The sequence below is a fragment of the Anabrus simplex genome, chromosome 1 (assembly GCF_040414725.1).
Source record: "Anabrus simplex isolate iqAnaSimp1 chromosome 1, ASM4041472v1, whole genome shotgun sequence".
Taxonomy (NCBI): domain Eukaryota; kingdom Metazoa; phylum Arthropoda; class Insecta; order Orthoptera; family Tettigoniidae; genus Anabrus; species Anabrus simplex.
In genome coordinates, this window is record NC_090265.1 from 716,450,675 (window position 1) to 716,473,661 (window position 22,987).

The 22,987-nt window shown below is 39.6% G+C and overlaps 1 protein-coding gene across 2 annotated transcripts in view; it reads left to right on the forward strand.

Moving 5' to 3' along the window:
• LOC136857400 (ecto-NOX disulfide-thiol exchanger 2) overlaps positions 1-22,987 on the forward strand; it is a 152,677-nt gene that overhangs the window by 57,409 nt on the left and 72,281 nt on the right. The window contains exon 7 of one of the 2 annotated variants that reach the window (XM_067136038.2): positions 7,894-8,124. In XM_067136038.2, coding sequence (XP_066992139.1) covers positions 7,894-8,124 — 231 coding nt within the window. The remainder of the gene's footprint in view (positions 1-7,893; positions 8,125-22,987) is intronic. The other variant, XM_067136039.2, reaches the window with a different exon arrangement.

Here is a 22,987-nt window from a genome sequence, read left to right on the forward strand (position 1 = left end):
CAAAATGAATGCGAAATCCGTTCATTTGTTAATCATTCATTGTAATTTGGTCTCCGGTATACTGTTCGTAGTCAGTTTCTGGAAATCTCGTACCGCGCAAATTAGGCCTACGTCGACTTTTAAAGGTTATGTTGAACTCGAAAACATGGTTTCGAATGTAAGTATCGATTCTTAAAAGTTCTCGAATGCATTATATTCAATTCTGCGCGTCACAAATCCAATCAAATTGGAAAGATAAAAGAAATGTCAAAACTTCAGAAATTTCGGTTATTCGTGACCTTGAGGTCATCTGGAAAGCGCGCTCGCTGCACATGTCAGTACGAGTTTGAAATTATACCAACCATTTAAAATGTAACGTGTGCAAATAAAACGACTGCGGTTTTTGGTATTTTAACGCGAAAACGTAAAATTCCCAGTCTTACATTAGGACCTAAACAGTAATAGGCAATTCCAAGACCTCCCATGGCTTTCTTTTGTTTAAATTACATTTAGGTGCAACATGTGTTTTTGTCTCGCTAACATAATCATGTACGATAATATCAAAAATACTGAATTTGTGTTAAGAAGCAGTTTCGATTCCCGCCTGAAAGCCCAGTTACTCTGCAGTGCCCTGAGCAAAGTGCCAAAAACCTCTTCGGCAGTACGATCGAAAGAAGTAAAAATATAAACATCTAACCCTGGGCATAATATGGACGTTTTATAAGTGCGAACATTTGACGAAACTCGTTCCGTCTTCAAGCAGAGCTGTCGAAATGCGCCGTGTCTCCTTGCAATTGTTGTCGCCACTCTCTGCTTTATGATTTTCCGAGATTCTCTAAACAATACCACCCGAATGCGATGCTAAGATGGTCCCTTATGCAAGTTCACCGCCGATCGCTTTTCCAGTACCGGTACAGTACTTGCTTTAATTATCGCAGTGACGGGGCGTTAACGCCAAGATCCATAAATATGACATAGCCGTCCTTTTGTGAGATGCAGTTTATTAAAAAACGATTAATCGAGGATTTAGCGTTGATGGGGCTGGAATTTCTGGACGGTTGATCCGGGAAATCGTTTCTTCGAGGAACGGACAATGTGGGACTTTTACAACGTGATTTAATTATGATGCTCGCGGGACCACGTAATTTGAACGCATATTCCGGGAAAACGTATTTTCCGGGAACGGATAATCGAGGTTCCACTGTAATTATAATCTTACAAAAACTCCTAAACCAAACTAAACTACAGCCCCAGTGGGACTTTGCCTGCCAAGCGACCGCTGCTCAGCCCGAAGGCCTGCAGATTACGAGGTGCGCATGGTCAGTCGACGAATCCTCTCGGCCGATATTCCTGGCTCTGTAGATCGGGGTCGCCATCTCATCAATAGATAGCTCCACAATTAAAGGTAATCACGTAGGCTGAGTGGACCTGGAACCAGACTTATATCCAGGTAAAATTGCCTGACCCGATCGCAATCGAACCCGGGCCCTCTGGATGAGAGGCGGGCATGTTGGACCGCGAAACCGCATTAATTACCGGTACGCGAGTTCAAAATCTCGATAGGTACTTATATTCAGTTTTACAGGAGAATCTTCGTCAGTTTCCCGTGAAAACTTCTTTCAGTTCAGCAACTTTGATTGGGCTAGCCAAACTTCGAAAAATCTAATAACGCCAAGCCAAAAGGCAATCGACCACTAGTAGTTTTAATTCTCTCATCTAATAAAATAAAGCACATTAGATACAAAAGCACCCAAAATGATGGCAAAATTCATTCATTTCTTAATCTTTCATTGTAATTTGGTCTCCGGTGTACTGTTCGTAGTCAATTTCTGGAAATCTCGTACCACGCACATTAGGCCTACGTCGACTTTTAAAGGTTATGTTGAACTCGAAAACATGGTTTCGAATGTAAGTATCGATTCTTAAAAGTTCTCGAATGCATTATATTCAGTTCTGCGCGTCACAAATCCGATCAAATTGGAAAGATAAAAGAAATATCAAAACTTCAGAAATTACGGTTATTCGTGACCTTGAGGTCATCTGGAAAGCGCGCTCGCTGCACATGTCAGTACGAGTTTGAAATGATACCAACCATTTAAAATGTAACGTGTGCAAGTAAAACGACTGCGGTTTTTGGTATTTTGATGATGCTTGTTGTTTTAAGGGGCCTAACGTCAAAGGTCATCGGCCCTTTTTGGTATTTTAACACGAAAACGTAAAATTCCCAGTCTTACATTAGGACCTATATAAACAGTAATAGGTAATCCGAAGACCTCCCATGGCTTTTTCTCTCTCTCTTTTTTTTTTTTAAATGTAAGGTGCAACATCTGTTTTGGTCTCGCTAACAATCATGTACGATAATATCAAAAATACTGAATTTGTGTTAAGAAGCAGCAGTTTCGATTCCTGTCTGAAATCCCAGTTACTCTGCAGTGCCCTGAGCAAAGTGCCGAAAACCTCTTCGGCAGTACCACCATCGAAAAAATGTAAAAATATAAACATCTAACCCTGGACATAATATGGACGTTTTATAAGTGCGAACATTTGACGAAACTCGTTCCGTCTTCAAGCAGAGCTGTCGAAATGCGCCGTGTGTCCTTGCAATTGTTGTGGCCACTCTCTGCTTTATGATTTTCCGAGATTCTCTAAACAATACCACCCGAATGCGATGCTAAGATGGTCCCTTATGCAAGTTCACCGCCGATCGCTTTTCCGTTACCGGTACAGTACTTGCTTTAATTATCGCAGTGACGGGGCGTTAACGCCAGGATCCATAAATATGCCATAGCCGTACTTTCGTGAGGTACAGTTTATTAAAAACACGATTGATCGAGGATTTAGCATTGATGGGACTGGAATTTCTGGACGGTTGATGCGGGAAATCGTTTCTTCGAGGAACGGATAATGCGGGACTTTTACAACGTGATTTAATTACAATGCTCGCGGGACCACGTAATTTGAATGCATATTCCGGGAAAACTTATTTTCCGGGAACGGATAATCGAGGTTCCACTGTAGTTTTGTATCATCTTTACTCCACTTTTGTTCAAATTCCTCTTCCATGTCATCCCAGATTCCCTTTTAACTTATTCTTCTGGGTCTCCCCCAGGTCTCTTCACCCCCTCACTTTCACTTCAAACACTAGGTTTTAGGTTGTTCTTTCTTGCATTTGCTATTAGTGCACAAACCATCTCAAATGTGATTTCTCTGTCGCCTCACCAACTTACAAGGTCCCTTCTTGTTTTTCCTCTTAGAGCCTGGGCAGTCACCTGTCAAAATTCGTTCAAAGTCAGGGTTCTTTACACACTGTTGTCAGTCCTGAACATGGTTTTCAATAGTTTTCCATTTCCACATCAAGTAAATGCTTGGGGCTATACTGTTAATTAAGACCACAACCACACTTTGTTCTGAATCTTGGGCTTATCCATCCCATTGGCAACCAAAATCTATGAGTGTTAATGCAAAATTAAACCATTGGTAGAAGGGTTTTCTCAACTGTTCAACGCCATTTCTTTCTTCCAAACCAAACCTCATACATTCTGAAGAACTCTCCTGCTAATTTACCCCACCACTAATCTCTAATTACTAATTTAGTACTAATAGCACAGCTCATCTTTTCATCTTCTGATGTCTCACATCTGAAGTATTTAAACTACTTTGTTTCCAGTGCCTCTCCATTCATTTTAATGGATCCTCTTCTATTACTCCTCTTTCTTTTTATCACAACCTTAATACAAGGGCCATACAGAAATTAAGTTTCCTTATTTAAAAAAAGAAATACATAGTTACATGAAATACTGTATTGGCATGCGACACAGCAATGTTGGAGCTATTTTTCGACAAAGTTACCACCAGAATTGAGACATTTGTTGTATCATGGGATCAGCTTTTATGTGCCGGTGTCTTAGAAGTCTGCCACCTGGGAATTGAATCAGCATGTGATGTTTGTCTTCAGCTCTTCGTCCATGTGAAAATGCTAACAGGAATTTGTTGAGGTGCAAGAAAAAATGAAAATCACTGGGAAGCAAGATCAGGACTGTACAGTGGATGATCAAACACCTCCCAGTCAAACTCCTGCAGAACAGTTGCCGAGCTTCAAGCCGTATGTGGGCGAGCATTGCCATGGATCACCACAACACCTCCACTGAGCATTCCATGCCTCTTGTTTCGAATGGCCCATTGCAGTTTCCATAGAAACTATCACAGACGGTGGGAGAAAGAATACGAGCCGCTACTGCTGCGCTACAGACACCAGGTGGGACTTGTCTGGCCGGTATATGTTTGCTATGCCATAGACCTGTTGTGCATGCTCATATTTCCTGGCTAAATACGTTTACAAGAAAAGAAATAGGGAAAACTTAATTTCTGGATGGCCTACGTACTTTTCATTTCCTACTCTTCAGTTATTTCATTCCACACAATTCAATCTTGTTTTTGCTTCTCACTCTGCCCTGTTAGTGCTATGTCGTCAGCAAACAGCCATAGTTTTGTTTCTTCCTCTGTTATTCTGTCTTTTGGTATGTGCATTTCATCGATGACCATAACTTGACTTTACCTTGTCTCAGTTCAGTCTTTACATTGTTGAGCACCTTTTTTTTTTTTTTTTTTTTTTTTAGATAACCATACCCTTTCTCTTTGGATACTGTTGTAGGCTGTAGGTTGCTCTTTACTTTTTTTTTTTTACATTGATGGGCCAATGACCTTAGATGTTAGGCCCCTTTAAACAACAACCATCATCATTTTTACATTGATGGAAGTCCTTGCTCTTTTCCACGATCCTTTCACTTGTTGCCTTGCAAAAATCAGATTGTTTGTTTGTCCAACCCTTGTCCCATTTCTGTACGGGATTGGGTACGAGGAGAGATGAATCTGTTGTGGCGGGTTTTAAAGACCGGATGCCCTTCCTGACATCAACCCCATCAGAGGAGATAATGAGATGAAATGAATGACGTGATATATGATAGTAGGAAGGGAGAGGGTGAAACCTGGTGCCAGCACATGCTTACACCTATCAAATAGCACCAAGGGGAGTGCTCAAGGCTTAACGTCCCCATCTGACAGACAAATCACCATCAACAGCGTCATATGCCCTCACTCTGTATGAACACAGTGGAAAGGTTTGGAGTTTAATCCAGGCTGTTGGCACATTATCTAGTGATTAGAAATTGTACACCACCGCCTCTCTTATTTTGCCAGCCAACATTCTGATGGTGAAATTTTTTTTCGACCAACGGGTCTCGAACCGGCTAAACGCGGTGACAGACTGTTTAGACTTCGACCCCTTAACGATCATGGCTACCAGGCAGGTTATACCTTGCAAAAAAAAAAAAAAAAATCAGGTTAATCCTACATAATTATGTACTCCGAAACTGAATAAAATAACAAGTATGCATTTGTTTTAAGAAACACAACATAATCTTGACATGCTGTTGCAAAGCATCCGGGACTCTGTCTACAATAGCAAAAAAAAAGATGATGTACAATTTTTATCAGTGTGAGTATTTTTTTCCTTCCAGTTTGCTTTATGTCGCACCGACACAAATAGGTCTGTAGACGACGATGAGATAGGAAATGGCTGCGAGTGGGAAGGAAGTGACCATGGCCTTAATTAAGGTACAGCCCTAGCATTTGCCTGGTGTGAAAATGGGAGATACTGAAGACCATCTTCAGGGTTGCCGACAGTTTAGTTCGAACCCACTATCTCTCAAATGCAAGCTCACAGCTACAGTACATGACCCAAACCGCGCAGCTACTTGCTTGGTGTTTCAATTTAATTTTGATGTGTGCAATAAAATATTAGTCAGTGCAGTAATTGCATGCTTTCATATTTCTATTCATCGTCCCTTACATTGTCATCACTTGCAGAGAAATCATATTTCTAGTTGCCATCTTCCTCTAGAGAGTCCTCCTCGGTTCCTTTAAGTGAATAGTGTTGTCCGGCCTCGGTCTGTGTGGTTCATGACTCAGTACCTTCATTAGGACAACGTATAGGCGAAACTAGCAGCATTACGAATAGAATAAATAGTGATCACTCCCCTCTCTTAACATTGTCGTTGGTGACCTTGCCTGAGTGTGGCGCTGCAGTCTCAACGAATCAGCTGCAACAATACATGCGCCAAATTGCCGACGAAGGTAACAGCGTGTGTGCGTAGGTGCGTGAAGTCGTGGTCATGATTTTAATGTCTATCGAGAGAATTTGTTTGTTTTGATAATTTCCAAAAGTCTGTATTAATATATTATAAGAATAATAATAGATTTATTGCAGCTAATAGCCATTAATCAGAAAATCAATTATAGTGAAAATGAAAGGTTATTCACTATGTAAGTCCTTAAGAGGGCCCTGTCTCCTATTACTCGGCATGATATTGTACCCATTTCTGTTCTCAGAATTCACAAGCTGGCTCGTTCTTTGTGTGTACATGCAATCGACTAGTTTTCTATTATTTCTAGAAAATGTTGTACTCTTTCGTTCCTGGTTGTAAATTGAGTTATGGGTGGAAGCCTTATGATAGGTGATATTTTTTATACCACCAAAAGTGGATGAAAGTTATTCTGCAGAATGATAAGCAATTGTCAGCCAAAAGCAGAATGTGTAACCTGCATTTTCGGCAGATTTAATTCACTTATGAAGGCGGACTGCTTCGTTGTGAACAATTAAAACATTGAACTCCCTAGTGTGAAGTGGAAATTAAAATGAGGAGCGGTGCCTCACATTTTTCCAAATTTACCAAAATAATTATCCACAGAGGTAAAATTGCAAAAGGCACCCGATAGGAAAAGGATTGAAGAATAAGAAACAAGAATCGTGATATGAGTGAAGCAGTCATGGTAACAGTGAGCGGTAAGTTTCAAGGTCAGTCTAGTTGTAGCCAGATCCACGGCCAGTCTAGTTCTGTTACCAATATCCAAAAGCCAACAGTGTCTCTTAAAAGGCGACTAAAGAATGAAACTCGTAATTTAATGTGAGCTAAATGTCTCTTTCCTCAGTCAAAGCTGGGATTATTTTCCTACAGGGGCACCAGGGGCACATTAAGAACACAGAATGTTTTATGTTTTATGTGCTTTGTTTAAAGAGTCTTTTTTTTTTTTTTTAAGTATGTAAAGCACAATGTTGCTTTCACTTTTTGCAATGTTCCATTTTATCTCATGTGTTCTCTTAATAAAGTCCAAAGATATTTATTCGTGGGGACTGAGAATAAATATTATTTACAACTCTCTGACAGTATTATTCTTAAGTCTAAACAATTGGATGTTGTATTTGTTATTTGCATGTTAGTGTAGCCTCCACTAAAACAGCTGACTGTGTAGCGTTAGTGATTGGCTCCAGTAGCACCGCTCTGCGGGGCGCGTTTGAACTCAGTGAGTGATCTCACCAGGTATTCTATTCGTCATGCTAACAGATTACAAATATCAGGGGTAGGTGAACAAACTGCATGACTCTTCTAATCAGTGGGTTGCCTACCTGACCTATAGTATAACAGGGTCATTGAGGTGAAGCAGTACCAACCTTATTTCAAATAATGCATGCACCCTAGTTTTTCTTCACTAAATTCCAGGAAGAAGATGCAGGGAGTATTCACGTATTTTCTTCTTCTGCGTCTTCCTTGTCTTTATTTTCTTTGTCTTTATTTTTTTACTTACATTCACTTATATTTGCATTGTAAGTACTGGTGTGTTAATAAGGTACTATATTGGGCCTACTGCCTGTGTAGTTGCAAAGGAAAAAATTTAAGGTGTTCCTGTTTTTTAATCCCATTTTTAAAATATGTTGTAATATTGATGCTTCTGTTCCATTTTTTTGGCACATCAGTGTCTGAAAACTGTAAAAGTAGTTAATGGGTTGTGAAACCAATACATTATTTTAATTGTCCTGGATTTTTATCGACTTGTAAACAGAGGTTTCTTTTAATATAGAACTTCGCCCTGTTGCAGCGGACGAATCGTTTACGAAAGCAGTCCAGGTGGTTATCACTTGGCTGGAACGAGGAGACTGCAACAAGCGCAATGCCAATACATTCTACACAATGATTCAGTCGACCAACTCGCACGTGCGCCGACTTCTTGCCGAGAAAACACAGTACGAGGAAGAGCTCCAGAGGGCCCGCGAGCTGATGAAGGGTCGCATGCAGGGCATCCTCATTCAATGTGAGTAGTTAAGAACATTTTGAAGAGCTGCTGTCTTTGGTGAGTAGACGGCTTCATTTAGGGCTTGTGCATGAGGGTAAGTATGGCTCAGCCGTGGCTCTCGATCCCAGCTAGCGCTCTTCAACTTTGATCCTTGAAAGGATGAAGCTGTCCTGTTCCTTAATTGGTGGTATTATGTAAACTAATTTAAACAATCATTCCTATGAAGAGGAGCAAAGAGTACAGAGCATTCAGAATTCTCCATGGTCAAGAATCAAGGTTTCCTGACAGCTTCAGGACATACGTTAATAGATGAGTATTGAAAAACTGACATTCATTCTAGAGTTCATTGTCAAGCATGACAGACAAGAAGAACTGGACACACAGGTCCAATCTGCTGTTCAGTAAGTCAGTTTTTATGCAAGTGCCATGATTCTTTGGTCTGGGTCTCAGATTACAGTCAAAAGTGTATGTATCTCTCTCGTTTGAATGGTTGTTTCAAATTTTCCATTTCTCTCTTTCCTGATCTAGTAGTTTCACTCCTTCACTAGACTTGTACTTGGTTTCCTTCGTGAATGTCAAAGAATGAAATTCTTGGATGACCTCCTCCTCTTTTCCTCTCTTCTGTCCTTCAAAGACAGCAAAAAGTTATCTCGTCTTAATAGGTGTCATCATACAGAGCATGATTTCTCTCTTAAGTCCAATGTTCTTCATAACATTAATCATTCGTAATCATATCCCTCCAGCTTATTTTTGAACATTTGCCTGTTGCACCAGAGTTCAGTGACCTGCAGCTACCTCTCCTCTTCTATGGGAATAGTCTACGTTCCACACTTTCACAGTGCTACACTCCAAGCATAGGACTTCAGAAATATCCTCCGAATTTCCAGTGATGTGCCTTTGGATGTTGTAATTTTGTTGTCCAGATAGTTAAATTCTTTTACTTTCTCTACATTTAGATTTCCAAGCTTATTTTGTATTTGTATTTTATTTATGATGTGTACAGTGTAGATAATCAATTGCCTACAAACAGGAAGAAATTGTTACTACGTATTTTATTGTTGTCCATTGCTTGTCACAAGTTTCCTCTTACTTTCAGGGCTTCAAAACTGTTATGTCTGACAATTGAGTTTAAAGAGGATATAACATGTGTTCCTTGTGGGGGCATTCTTTTTTGGATGTAACTTTCAACTGATGTTTAATGTTTGCTGTGTGTTGTGGATAGCTAATATATGCTCGGTGAAGTAAAAAATTTTCCGTCTTGGTAATCCAGGCGTCTCGAGACTGTAGTTGTGCCAGATTACTGGAAAAGGCAGATTTGTAAGAACTAAGCTTTATCTTTACCAGTATCTCCTTTAATGGGTACATTTCTGAAGAAACAATGTATTGTATGCTTTGTCAGCTTTAGGGTTATTTCCCTTCCTTGTCTCTCTCGTTTTTTACATGCAGCAATTTTTACAAAAGTCTGAATTTTCACCTATTTTTTTATAATATTGTGGATTGTTGTATTGGTTCGCTATATCATTCTCTTTCTCCTCTTGATCCAGTTTCTTGAGGATATCACACTTTTCACATGATAACATTCTATTCTTGTATTTCTCAGAGTTAAGGTTCATTCCGACGATAGTTGATACTTAACACACACTTGAAAATATTCAGTTGCATTAGAAACACACAACTGTAACATACAGAATGTCTCATAACAATAATACAAGTGAATGACGACAAAGGAGGTCGTGCATGGTTTTAAAGGCCTCACCGCAATGAGTCTCAATTTAAATCGAGATAGTTTAATAGGGTGAAGGGTGGAAAAGTCTGGATTGTGGAAGGTTATACTGTATTTTGCTTCTTCCGACGTCTAAGATTATGTAAGGATTTTTGTTGTTTGATAACCATGCCAAGTAGCTTGGACAGTAGAGTGCTGGCTTTCCTAGCCCAAGTTGGCAGGTTTGATTTTGGCTCAGTCTTTTGTTATTTGAAGGTGCTCAGATATGCAAGCCTCGTTTCAGTAAATTTTTCTGGCACATACAGCATTCCGGCACCTCGATGTTTCCGAAAACAGTAAAAATGTTAGTGAGATATAAAACAAATATAATTATTCTTAAAAGTAGGTATAATAAACTGTACTTTCTTGTCTGTCATGCTTGATGATGCACATTTAAATAGTGCTGGGGTGGGAGCCACAAAGTGACAGTGTGATGTACATAGACACATGTAATGTTCCTCTATGGCAGCTGTTCAGACCTGCACGCTCTTCAGTCAATTGGAAATTTTATAGTCATTATATAATCGCGCTTTTCTGCCGTTAGTTATTGTTGTTGCATTTTGTGTTATTCTAGGTATTTCAGTGGGAGATATTTTACATGTACTTGTTCCGAATCTTCCCTTTTTAAAATTTTGCGTGCATTTACCAGAATTCAAACGTGGCCATCTTAACAATGGAGTTATCATGTTCTATGGGATAGCATGTTGAGTTGCGCATTTCAGATCTGTTGTAGACTGCAGTACGTTGGTGGAACAAGAGTCGCGAGCATGCTGTTTTGAGCTGGTCTGAATTAGCTGCTGTAGAAGTGTGCATTGGTGAGTAGTGAACGAGGGGGAGGCGTCCTCGGCCCACCACCGCCTGGAGCTGGAAGGCTGGAGCTGGCCCTGCGTACACTCCTTCAGTCAGCCTGTGCAAATGTAATGAGTGCGTGAAGAATTATCCTATCTTTTCCTCACCTAACTCCCTAGTACAGTGTTTACTTATTATATTTACAGTATTATTGCACGAGCCACACTTTTATATTCAGTGATGATAAAATCACTCTAAATGAATATTTGTTTATTACCAGGAAAATATCTATAATGTTTTTTGGTATAATATACATCTTTTAAATACTGGTAAAGTTTCAAATTATAAGTATCAACTTCAGTTGAACCTGATTTGCACGGTCCTCGTAAACATAGGGTTGCCATACATTCAGGAAAACCGGACTGTCGTTATTTTAAGATCCTAATTACTGTTCCAGCTGGATTGCTAGAAATTCATCAGATCTTTCTATCTTCCAATAATTCAGATTACTGCACTAAGGTTTATTTGAACTTCAGTAGAGTACAGTAACATCTCATAGTCATTCCGTCTAATGATGGATTGTGGACTTTGCTGTAATTATTACTTCTCTTTCCTGCTGTGTCAGTGGTCCACATTACAACTTGTGTTGTACTAAAATAAGGAGGAAGACAAAATTCTATAATATATATTCACAGTTGTCTTCACTTATAAAAGGATGTTTTGACGAAGTGTATTTAGTCGTATGCTAGTAAGTACTGAAAGATTCTATTTTAACTTCATAAATGTAGCCAGTTTCTTGAAAAATTATATACATTACCTGTTAATATTTTAATTACACTTTTCCTTGTCACATGATACCTTGTGATTAATTGTTGGTGGTAGAAGCCTCATCGAAGACCTTGTGGCCAAATCCAAACACAAAAAATTGTGATCTCTGCTTCCTCAACAAAACCTGTTTCTATTAATTTTTATGCAGACAAGTGAAAGAAAGGAAAAATGGCTGTTACAGGATATGGCAACCCTACTTAGCAGCTAATGGCGGTAATATTACTCACCGTATAATCCCAAATAACACCTGCCACCGAATAAGACCCGCACACCTGGACTTCTAACGTCAACATTTGGAAAGAAAATAAATCACATGTTTAGCCTACTTGGAATTATTTTCTGCAATTGTGTACAAAATTGCTAATTTAAAACACTTTACAAGTAATAAAAACACCACAGTGAGAAATAAAACTAGTTCAGTGTACAAATCAGTCACGATTCAATATTATCAGAATTGCCACCATCGGAGCTGTGATCACTGTCATTTTCCCATACATAGTCATCCTCACTACCATCCATAGAATTTGAAATTCCACATTTCTTGAAACTTTTCCTCACCAAGTCGTTGGAGATGTGATCCCATGCAGTCTTTATACATTTGCATAAATAGGAGTTCCACTTTGGGTCGTTTCGCTCGTCCAGTTGGTGTCAGTGCGTTATCGCCAGCAGACGCCATCCACTCGCTGTAGAGCTGTTTCAATGCAGCTTTTGAAGGCCAGTTCACACAAACATCACATGGCTGTAACATAGAGGTCAGCCCTCCAGGAATTATTGTCAAATCAGTTTTTCCTTTACTTACCGGTTCCTTTATGGCGTCTGTGGTATGCCCGCGATAACTGTCGAGCATAAGCAGGCTCTTCTTCCTGGGCGACGTTGTCAAACAAACTTCACCTAGTCCTCAGTTAGCTCACTGTACATCCAGCCAGATTCTTGGGTTCGAAGGAAAATACCAGACCGCAAATTTCCTTGCGAAAGTGTTTTTCTTTTCAGAATTACGTACAGAGGAAGTTTGTTTCCGTCAGCTAACGTGCATAACATTACGTTGCAGCGTTGCTTTTCATTACCACCTGTCCAGATAGTAACACTTTTATAGAGTTCTTAATGTGAACCGTATTGTCTAGCGGCATTTCGAAATAAACGGGTGTGTGATCAGTATTCCCAATTTGAGAGAGCAAATAGGAATTTTGCTTTCACAAGAAAAAAAGATGGCAATGAAAGGCCGCCAACTTTTCTTTGTAGGCAACAGGGAGAAGTCTTCACATACACAATCCCTTCTTTCGATATAAAAGTTCCTTATCCACCCACAGCTTGCAGTAAAACTGTCCTTTTTTAAGTTCCCTTGTGATTTCTAATGATTTTAGGTGACAAATTTCAGTCGATACACCATAACCTAGTTCATGTCTTTCAGTCACGTGTTTATAAAGCTCTTCTTTAGTATCGGGAAACTGTGCACTTGTCCCTTATAAAGCTCTACAATCAACGTTACTTTTTAATAACATTTCCTCCTTCTTCCTCCAATCACGAATACAGTGGAACCTCGATTATCCGTTCCTGGACTATGTTTTCCCGGATTATGCTTTCAGATTACTTGGTCTTGTGAGCATCGTAATTAAATCACGTAAAAATCCTGCATTATCCGTTCCTCGAAGAAACGATTTCCTGGATCAGCCGTCAAGAAATTTCAGTCCCCATCAACGCTAAATCCTCGATAAAGCGTTTTTTAATAAACTGTATCTCACGAAAGGACGGCTATGGCATACTTATGGATCTTGGCGTTAACATCCCATCATTGCAATAATTAGAGCAAGTACCGGTACTGTACTGGAAAAGCGGTCAGCGGTGTTCTTGCATAAGGGACCATCTTAGCATCGCATTCGGGTGGTATTGTTTAGAGAAACTCGGAAATCATATAGCAGAGAGTGGCCACAAAAATTGTAAGACGACACAGCGCAGTCAAGTGTTTGCACTTATAGGATGTCCACATTACGCAGATGTTTATATTTTTACTTTTTTCGATTGTATTGCCGAGCAGGTTTTCGGCACTTTCCTCAGGGCACTGTATAGTAACTGGGCTTTCAGGCAGGAATCGAAACTGTTCCTTCTTAACACAAATGTAGTATTTTAATATTATCTTACACGATTATATTATCGAGACCAGAGCAGATGTTGCACCTTACATACGAAAAGACATGGGAGGTCTTGGGATTGCCTATTACTGTTTTGGTCCTAATATAAGACTGGCAATTTTGCGTTTTTGTATTAAAATGTCAAAAACCGCAGTGTTTAATTTGCGCACGTTACATTTAGATGGTCTGTATCATTCTCAACTGGTACTTACGTGCAGCGAGCGCGCTTTCCAACTGAGCTCAGGGTCATGAATAACCGTAATTTCTGAAGTTTTGATATTTTTTTCTCTTTCCAATTTGATTGGATTAGTGATGGGCAGAATTGAATACAGTGCATTCAAGAACTTTTGAGAATCGATACTTACATTCAAAACCATGTTCTCGAGTTCAAAATGACCTTTGAAAGTCGATATAAGCCTAATTTACGCGGTACAAGATTTTCAGCAGAAACTGACTATGAACAGTGTACCAGAGACCAAATTACAATGGAAGATTAAGAAAAGAAGGGATTTTGCCATCATGTTGGGCGCTTTTGTATCTAATGTGCTTTATTTTAGTAGCTGAGAGAATTAAAAACTACTTGTGGTCGATCGCCTTTTGGCTTGGCGTTATTAGATTTTTTGAAGAGTTTGGCTAATCAAAGTTGCTGTGCTGAAAGAAGTTTTCACTGAAAACTGACAAGTTTCCCCCTGTAAAATTGAATGTAAAGTATCGAGATTTTAAACTCGCGTACCGGTAATTAATGTTTGTTGCCGGTTTCGCGGTCTAACTTGCCTGCCTCTCATCCGAAGGGCTTGGGTTCGATTCCCAGCCAGGTCAGGCATTTTTACCTGGATATAAGGGCTGGTTCCGGGTCCACTCAGCCTACGTGATTACCTTTAATTGAGGAGCTGTCTAATGGTGAGATGGCGATCCCGTCTAGAGAGCCAGGAATAACGGCAGAGAGAATTCATCACACTGACCGTGCGTCACCTCGTAATCTGCAGGCCTTCAGACTGAGCAGCAGTCGCTTGGTGGTCAAAGGCCCATTGGGGCAGTATTTTGGTTTGATTTAGGAGTGTTTGTAAGATTATAATTACTGGTATACATATTTCATTTTTGTGGTGTTTAGCCAAATTTTTGATGGTTTTCATTCATCCTCAGATTTTCTGTTTTCCCGTGTTGTATGTTTTATTTTCATGGTCCCTCCAGAAATGGAGAAATGAGGTTCCACTGTACCTATTCATCAATATATTTTCTGCCAGCGGCACGATTTCTGATAGTTTCAACTTCCATTACAACTTTAAGTTTCTCACTCACAGTAAATGACCGCAAACGCTTTTTTGAATTCATCACTTGTGAACGCTGGTGCTTCTTTACCCCGAGCACAAAGTATTAATCAACTGCCACACCATGTGGTTCCGGTAATGCGGAAGTTAGCGACGGGGCGAGATTTGAACTGTTGCCAAGTCGCATGACTTGAAACCGCCGTCGACACGTCTTCGGGACAATGTATTGTGAGACCACGATACGAAAGGCTTAAATATGACCCGCATGCAAATTTAAGGAGCATTGTTTCTGTAAAAAAAGTGCGGGCGATATTCGGGATTATATGGTATACGCGTGACACACACTCTGTAGTACTACCATTAGTTTTAACCGGGCATCATGGAGCAACGTATAGCACACGTCGTGCAGTAGCTGCCTACTGCTGTGGAGTAACGTGACGTGTCTGACACGCATTACGCCGCAAGTGCATTATCGGAGCGACGTGTAGCACATGTCATGCAGTAGCCGCCTACTGCTGTGGAGTAACGTGACGTGTCTGACGCGCATTGCGCCGCAAGTGCATTATCGTTCCATCTCGTGAGTTTCCTTCGAACTATGTCCTAGGTCTCTTCACAGCCATCTAGATAAAGCTTCATTCTTTCGTTTCATGTATCTGTCGATCCATTTTAACAATTTTTCGCCAAGTTATCGGTGTGTAAAATTCATAGACTATTCGCTCATGTACTTTTCTCGCAATGGCGTCAGTAAACAAGGATAGTTTTTCTAGCGATGCTGTACAGGGCATGTTAAACAAGTGTTTTAGTGATTATGAGGATAGTAGTTATAATTTTAGCGATGATTGTGATGACAGTGGTGTTGATATTGCCGAATTAGACCGTGATGTGGATGAAATGATACAGAAGAGACTGTTATTTCCGACATTATTCGTGCTAGATGTGGTAGTGCTGCGTGTAATATTTACTGGGATGACATGGATAATTACGTAAGAAATAAACATTTTGTACGTTTTTTTCCAAGGTTTAGGTCTAAATGTCATGCGGCCAGTAAAGTCTTCCAAACGTTTCTTTTTCTCTGGAACTCGTCCAGTGTAACGGAAACAAATCACTACACTTAGCGGTACGTGAAGACCCGAGGAATGTTATTGCCATTTCGATCTGAGGTAAGGGAGTAAATTCCAGTCAATGAAAATGAGACGTATACAGTATTATCTTAGCCTTCTTCATGTTGATGGGAAGAGTACAGAAACTAAATTTTAGGTCTTACTTCTCAAAAAATTGTACCATTGTCACTTCCCTATTTGATTCATATCTTTAGACAAACTTGAATCCATATGCAAATTACCTCACTTCAACGACAGTGAGACTAAAGACACTATATATGATGGACCGAAAAGCTATTTCCAATAGAATCAAAATTGGTTGGAAATTAAGAGATATGGTATCAAAAAACAGTTTGGTGCACAGGTATGCTAACCTTTAAATGCCCAGTGAAAGCTCCTCCTGCATCCAGTGAAGGCTAGATTTTTACATACTCAGAAGGTTTAACAATTAGCTAATTGGAAGCTGGGAGCATTGGCTGGTTCGTAGTTTGTTCTACACCTAACTATGTGCTTCCTGAGGAACTGCACGTGCTTATGTCAGAGTATTTTAAATAGCTTATAGGGAACTCGGGGTGAGACCACCTCCCAAACAGTGGATATAATGGATCATGGGCTTAGTGCGAGTAGCATAGGCATATATACATGGTAAACAGAGAAGTAACGAATGACAGGATAGGTAAAGATGGAAGTGAAGTTCCAAAAGTCTTAACAGGATGATCATTCTCTATAGATAAGATAGATCATGAAGAGAGGGGTAATGACAGAAAGAAAAGGAAATATTGCTCCTTTAAAGAGGTTGACCACACTGGAGCTAAATTCTAGCCATAGCATTTCTGAAGACGAATCTTCAGTAGATCTGTCAGTTTATTAACTTGGCTATGATTTTGGTCTATCTGGAATCAGCGTCATCAGTTTCCCAACAACATTGTTACCACGGCAACCAGTGTTCATCTATGTATACTAGGTCAGTAGCGCCATCTTCTCGCTGTGTGCTTTCTTCCTATAACTAAGAACTTGAGAAAATCTTGTATCAAGTGATCACCGTTCTATTCAGTCCATTATTAAATTCCTTGAACTGGCTGGAGAATGAAACCAGGCCCTTGGAAAAAGAGACAGGCACTCTAACTCTACATTACAGGGCTGAGTAATAATAATAACAATACTACTTGGAGAGAAACTCGAGACACTCGGTTTATGTGTGTACTGTCTTTGCCCTAAGTGCCAGCCATCTTGTTTTATTTGCCATCCCTGCCATGGAAACCATGAAGAAGACAGGAGCTCACCAGCGTTGCGTAGGTCATGGAATTTATACTTCTCGATGCCATTATAATGGACGTAATGATTTTATAATGCTTTCATCTGCATTTATATGGTCATTGTTCTGTCAAATTTATTGTAGTGGATCTTTATCAAAACCAAGATTTGCATTGTAGTGGAGGTTTTATCGAGCATTTTTCTTCGAGTAGTATTATTATTACTATTAAACTCCAACATGTAACCTACAAGAGGTGCCCCCTGTTAAGCAGAGCAACCTAGTGGAAGTTTGGGTAATCAATCCCAGCAGGAAACCAGGTCAGTGAGCTGATCAGTTTTGGGGGAAATGCAGAGATAGTCAACAGCTACAACGGCAGAAGAGGAAAATAATTCCCAATGGCGAAGAAGGTGGAAGGACTATCTTAGATGCAACTTGAATCCATTAGCATCTGTATTGGTTTCCAGCGGCTAGTGGTCAGCATCTGTTAGCTCAGTGTGCTCGGCTGGAAATACCATCTTTCAAAGGCCTGAACAACCTCTGGTCCTATGTGGTCCTGGCAGTCACCAGGCCAAACCAATCAAGTACGAGCAAATATGAACTGTGCAAGCAAACACAACTCTACCCCAGGTGGTACACAATCCACCCATCAACAGATGGCAACTGGGCTTTCGGATTCTGGGGAGTCCAGCCAAGCACAGCCGAGAGTGTCAGAGATCTCTCGTCACCGTCCATACAAACAGAAAACATTCATTGGAACTCTAAACATCAATACCCTAATTCAGACAGGAAAATTACACTATCTTACACAAGAAATTGACAGACAAAAAATTCTCATTCTCGCTCTTCAAGAAACTAGGTTGACTGACAACGAAACTATGGACTATGGAAATTACCGCATTTTCAAGAACAAAACATTAAAGGGAGTCGTGAAAGGTACACCAATCTTCGGAATGGCTTTTCTTGTCCACAAATCCATCATTAACTCTGTCCAAGAAGTCACACCCATTAATGATTGAATTATGACCACCGAGCTCGATAGCTGCAGTAGTTTAAGTGCAGCCAGTATTCAGGAGATAGTGGGTTCGAACCCCACTGTCGGCAGCCCTGAAAATGGTTTTCCATGGTTTCCCATTTTCATACCTGGCAAATGCTGGGGCTGTACCTTAATTAAGGCCACGGACACTTCCTTCCCACTTCTAGGCCTTTCCTATTCCATCATCGCCATAAGACCTATCTGTGTCGGTGCAACGTAAAGCAAGTAGGTAAAAAAACATCGACAATAAGAAAAATCTTGAAAGGTCACCTTCCATATAAACAGAAAACATTCATTGGAACTCTGAACATCAATACCCTAATTCAGACAGAAAAATTACACAATCTTACACAATAAATTGACAGACAAAAAATTCTCATTCTCGCTCTTCAAGAAACTAGGATGACTAACAATGAAACTATGGACTATGGAAATTACCGCATTTTCAGGAGCAAAACATTACAGAGAATCGTGAAAGGTACACCAATCTTCGGAATGGCTTTTCTTGTCCACAAATCAATCGTCAACTCTGTCAAAGGAGTCACACCCGTTAATGATCGAATTGTGACCATGCGCACACTTGTCAATGCTTGTGCACATACTAACATCGACAATAAGAAAAATTCTGAAAATTTTGAAAAATCTTGGAAAAAATTACGAATAAAATTCATCGAGATGACGTGAAAATCCTGATGGGAGATTTCAATGTTCAACTTGGCAAAGAAAAATCTATCGCAAAACCATCGACAAAAATTCCACACACCAAAACACGAACACCAACAGCGCACGATTGGTAGACATTTGTCATCAATTTAACCTCAAAGTTATGTCTACCCATTTCAGGAAACTTGCACACAAACAGAAAACTTGGCTCTCCCATTCAACATCTCGGTGAATACCAGATTGATCATGTTGCCATCTCCCATGCCCATTACAGAACCATCCATGACGTTCAGGTCTAGTGAGGGGCAAACATTGATTCGAATCACTACCTTACAAGAATCAAAATGAAATTTTCGCCGAAGATAATTTTTTTAAAATTTACCGTTAAACGGGATGATTTTGGATGGTTTTGAGGTTATTTTTTGTCTTAACTCACGAAGGGAATCTTAAATTGTATTGTTTATTATCCAAATAATGAGGAATATATCCAATTAATGCAATACCCCACAAACGAAAAATATACACAAACGCAGGTTTTCCTGAGAAAACAAAAATTAGTGTCCGAATTCACCCCGTACTTCGGGGAGATTTCGGACGCACGTGCATTTTAAACCGCTGTCCGAAGTTTCAAAACGTATTATGTGATTTTGAACATAAATAGTCCTTTATTTCAATTCTTAGTTCTTTTTGCTTTAGTGTTGTGATATTTTAAGTGTTCTGAGGGTGTCCAAAGTATGACTAGCTGGTTAAAATCAGAGTAATGATAAATGTAATGTGTTACTGATTGATCTTTTTTTTTTTTTTTTCTGACAAGGTAAATGTAAAGTTTTCCGGTCTAAATTGAAATGTTAATAGGTATAAACTGTACAGACATCCTACTGAGAAATCTTAATAATTTTTCTTACAAACAATACAAATCTCAGAGCAAAAAAAGATCGATGCAGTGAACATGTAGTTGCTACGGCCTATAAATCTAAAATATGTTTTCTTTGAAAATAAACATTCCTCTCTTCTTAACTTGGACTGGAAGTATTTTCAAAATTTGTTCTTTAGCTGTTGTATCATCAGCAGGGATGTTAGGGAACACACTTTTCTGTTGTTTTTATATGGGCGCAAGTATTTGACATCCACATCCCTTGAACAAATATTCCAGGCCAGGCCAAAATACTGCCGGTAGTATGCTCATTGTCCTCAACTTTTATTTATAATCTGCAACAAGGAAAGCCTCTTCTTGCAACACCAGAACGTCATTACATTCATTGTGTGCTTCAACGCATTAATTTTCACTGCTGATGCCAGCGCCATCACTTGTTTCTGTACTGCTTTCATCTCGGCGGAAGTCACGGCCAAAAATTGACATCCCAGGAAGAACATTTTATTTGCGGCGGCGGCGGGAAGTAGCAGGTTCTGTTGGGTTGGAGCATGGCCGGAGGGTGACGAGCTTCCTTGAGCATTTCCTTCTTCCTCATTTAGCATTGGTTGTCTTTCCATTTTTTGGATGTACATTCCGCACTTTATTTTGTAGGGTGGACCAACGCATACCATAGAAATCAAATGCATTCCTATAAGACAACTTGCCACTTTTGATATCACATACGGCTTTTTCTAATAATTTTGGTTCGTAATTACCCCTCGAAGCAGCTTCTTTCTGCATCTGATAATTTCTAGGCATTGTCCGAAATCACCCAGACTGCTTTCAGTTTTCAGTAAAATGTGCGTAAAACACTATTTTTCACTAAATCACACCAAAATTCCACAGCAATCGTGTTTATGTATCCACTTAATGATAACGCATGAACTTTCAACAATGCCAGTGCACACGGAAATTTTCCAAAGTATGAAGTAATAAAAAGCACAGAACGCGGGAAACATAACTTCAAGGCCAAACTAAAACGCACGCAGAAGTGCAAAGCACAGACGGCTCGTTGCTAAGCGACAAAATATGGCAAATCTACCATACTGTCCGAAATCGCCCTGTTTGACGGTACATCCCAGAATTTGACACATCCAAAATTCAAGAAACAAAAATCGCAGAAGAATGGGATAAAGAACTAGTGAACAATTGGACAGACTTCTGCAGCAAAATTATCAGAAAAGCCAAGGAACAGGTTCCACTAAAAAAGAAAGCAAAACACCCCTGGTGGGATTCCAACTGTGATCAAGTTGTTATAGATTGCCGAATCGCATTTCAAAAATACAACAGCCACAAATCTCCAGAAATCCTACAACACTTTCTTGACGTCTGCAAACAGGCAAGCAGAACTATCAGGACAACTAAACATAATTATACAAACTATGCAATTTCAGTCAATCGAGGATGGCTTCAGAAATCACAACAGTCGAGTTTTATAAAAAAAACTTTCGCAAACAGATTTAAAATTTGACCTTCAAGAAACAAGATGTAAGTCTAGCAATCACTAACAAAGAAAATTGTGAAGAACTAACGCGTTATTTTTCTGATCTCCTCAATTGCCCTGAACCACCTGAGCGATTCATACACACAATCCCAGAACACATATGACCTGAAGCCAATGCAAGAAGAAATCCATCACCTCGTCAAAAAACTCAAGAACGGAAAGACATCAGGAGAAGACGGAATCACCGCTGAACTATAGAAAAATTTAGGACCACGATCACTCAGGAAATCGCACAGATCATTCAAGACATTTGGCAAAATGAAAAACTACCGCACGAATGGAAATGCACCTCATCCACCCACCACAAAAAAAAAAAAAAAAGATAAGAGGAGTTTCCATCTTACCCATTGCTTATAAAATCCTCTCCACCTATCTTTTACAACGTGTGCAAGAACAACTTGGGCCCCGAATTGGTGAATATCAAGCTGGCTTCATACCAAAGAGATCAGCCTTCAAACAAATCTTCAATCTGAAATCCACCTTGAAACTTTGAGCCACGCAAAACCTCCCAACCATCTGTACAGTTGTCGACTTCCGGAAGGCTTATGACTCCATTGACCGACAATCTCTTTTTAATATACTCGAAGAAAACAATCTTGATCCGAAGACAAGGCAACAAACTCTAACACAATTTCCAAGGTCATATTCATTGGAGAGATCTCTCAACCTTTTCCCATTAAAACTGGTATCCGGCAGGGTGACAGACTTTCTCCATTGCTGTTCAATATCGTTCTTGATAAGGTCATCAAAGAATGGGAAAAAGAATTGAAAAGTCGCAACATCTGGAAACCTATCACGTTAGGAAGAAAACAGAATAATATCAACGTTACTTCTTCGCCTTTGCTGATGATTTGGCAATCCTCAAAAACTCATTGAACCACAAACGTTGGTAACAAAATATGGCACAATAATTTCAAATATTTAGGTGAAATCATTGAACCTACAGGTACAGAAAGAATAGCATAAAAAACATATGAACTTGAAATGCAGAAAGCATATAGGGAAAATTGTAAACATCTACAACAAAAAATGCATGAGCATTAACACAAAAATTCAACATTACATGCCGGTCATCAAACCTGAAACACGCAATGCCAGTGAGACCTTAAACCTCAATTATAAAGGGGATCTTGAAAATATCAAGAAAGCTGAAAGGAAAATCATCCGAAAAATCATTGGCCCAAAACTTACAGATGAAGGATATCATCTGCAATCACACAAGATTACAGAAAAATACTCAAACATTGAAACAGATTTACGTAAACGACGACTGCAATTTTATGGACACATTATAAGGCTAGATGACAACCGACTAACAAAGAAAATATTGATGTTCTCACAAACATTAAAGACGACAATGGTTTGGATCAAACAAGGCCAAACTGATCTCAAGAAGACTGCAAAACTTTCAGACATGAGATCTACTCTTGGGAAGTTGCTTCAGGAGATAAGCCCAGCAGATCTAGGAGAAAACGTACTGACAAATGTTGAACTAAACATAGCGACATGATGAAGAAATTCTGGAAGAACAAGAAAACAAAAAATCATAATTTGATTTATGTGATCCTTTATGGGTCAAAACAAACAAAATAAATAAATAAATAAATAAATAAATAGGAGCCTCCGTGGCTCAGACAGTA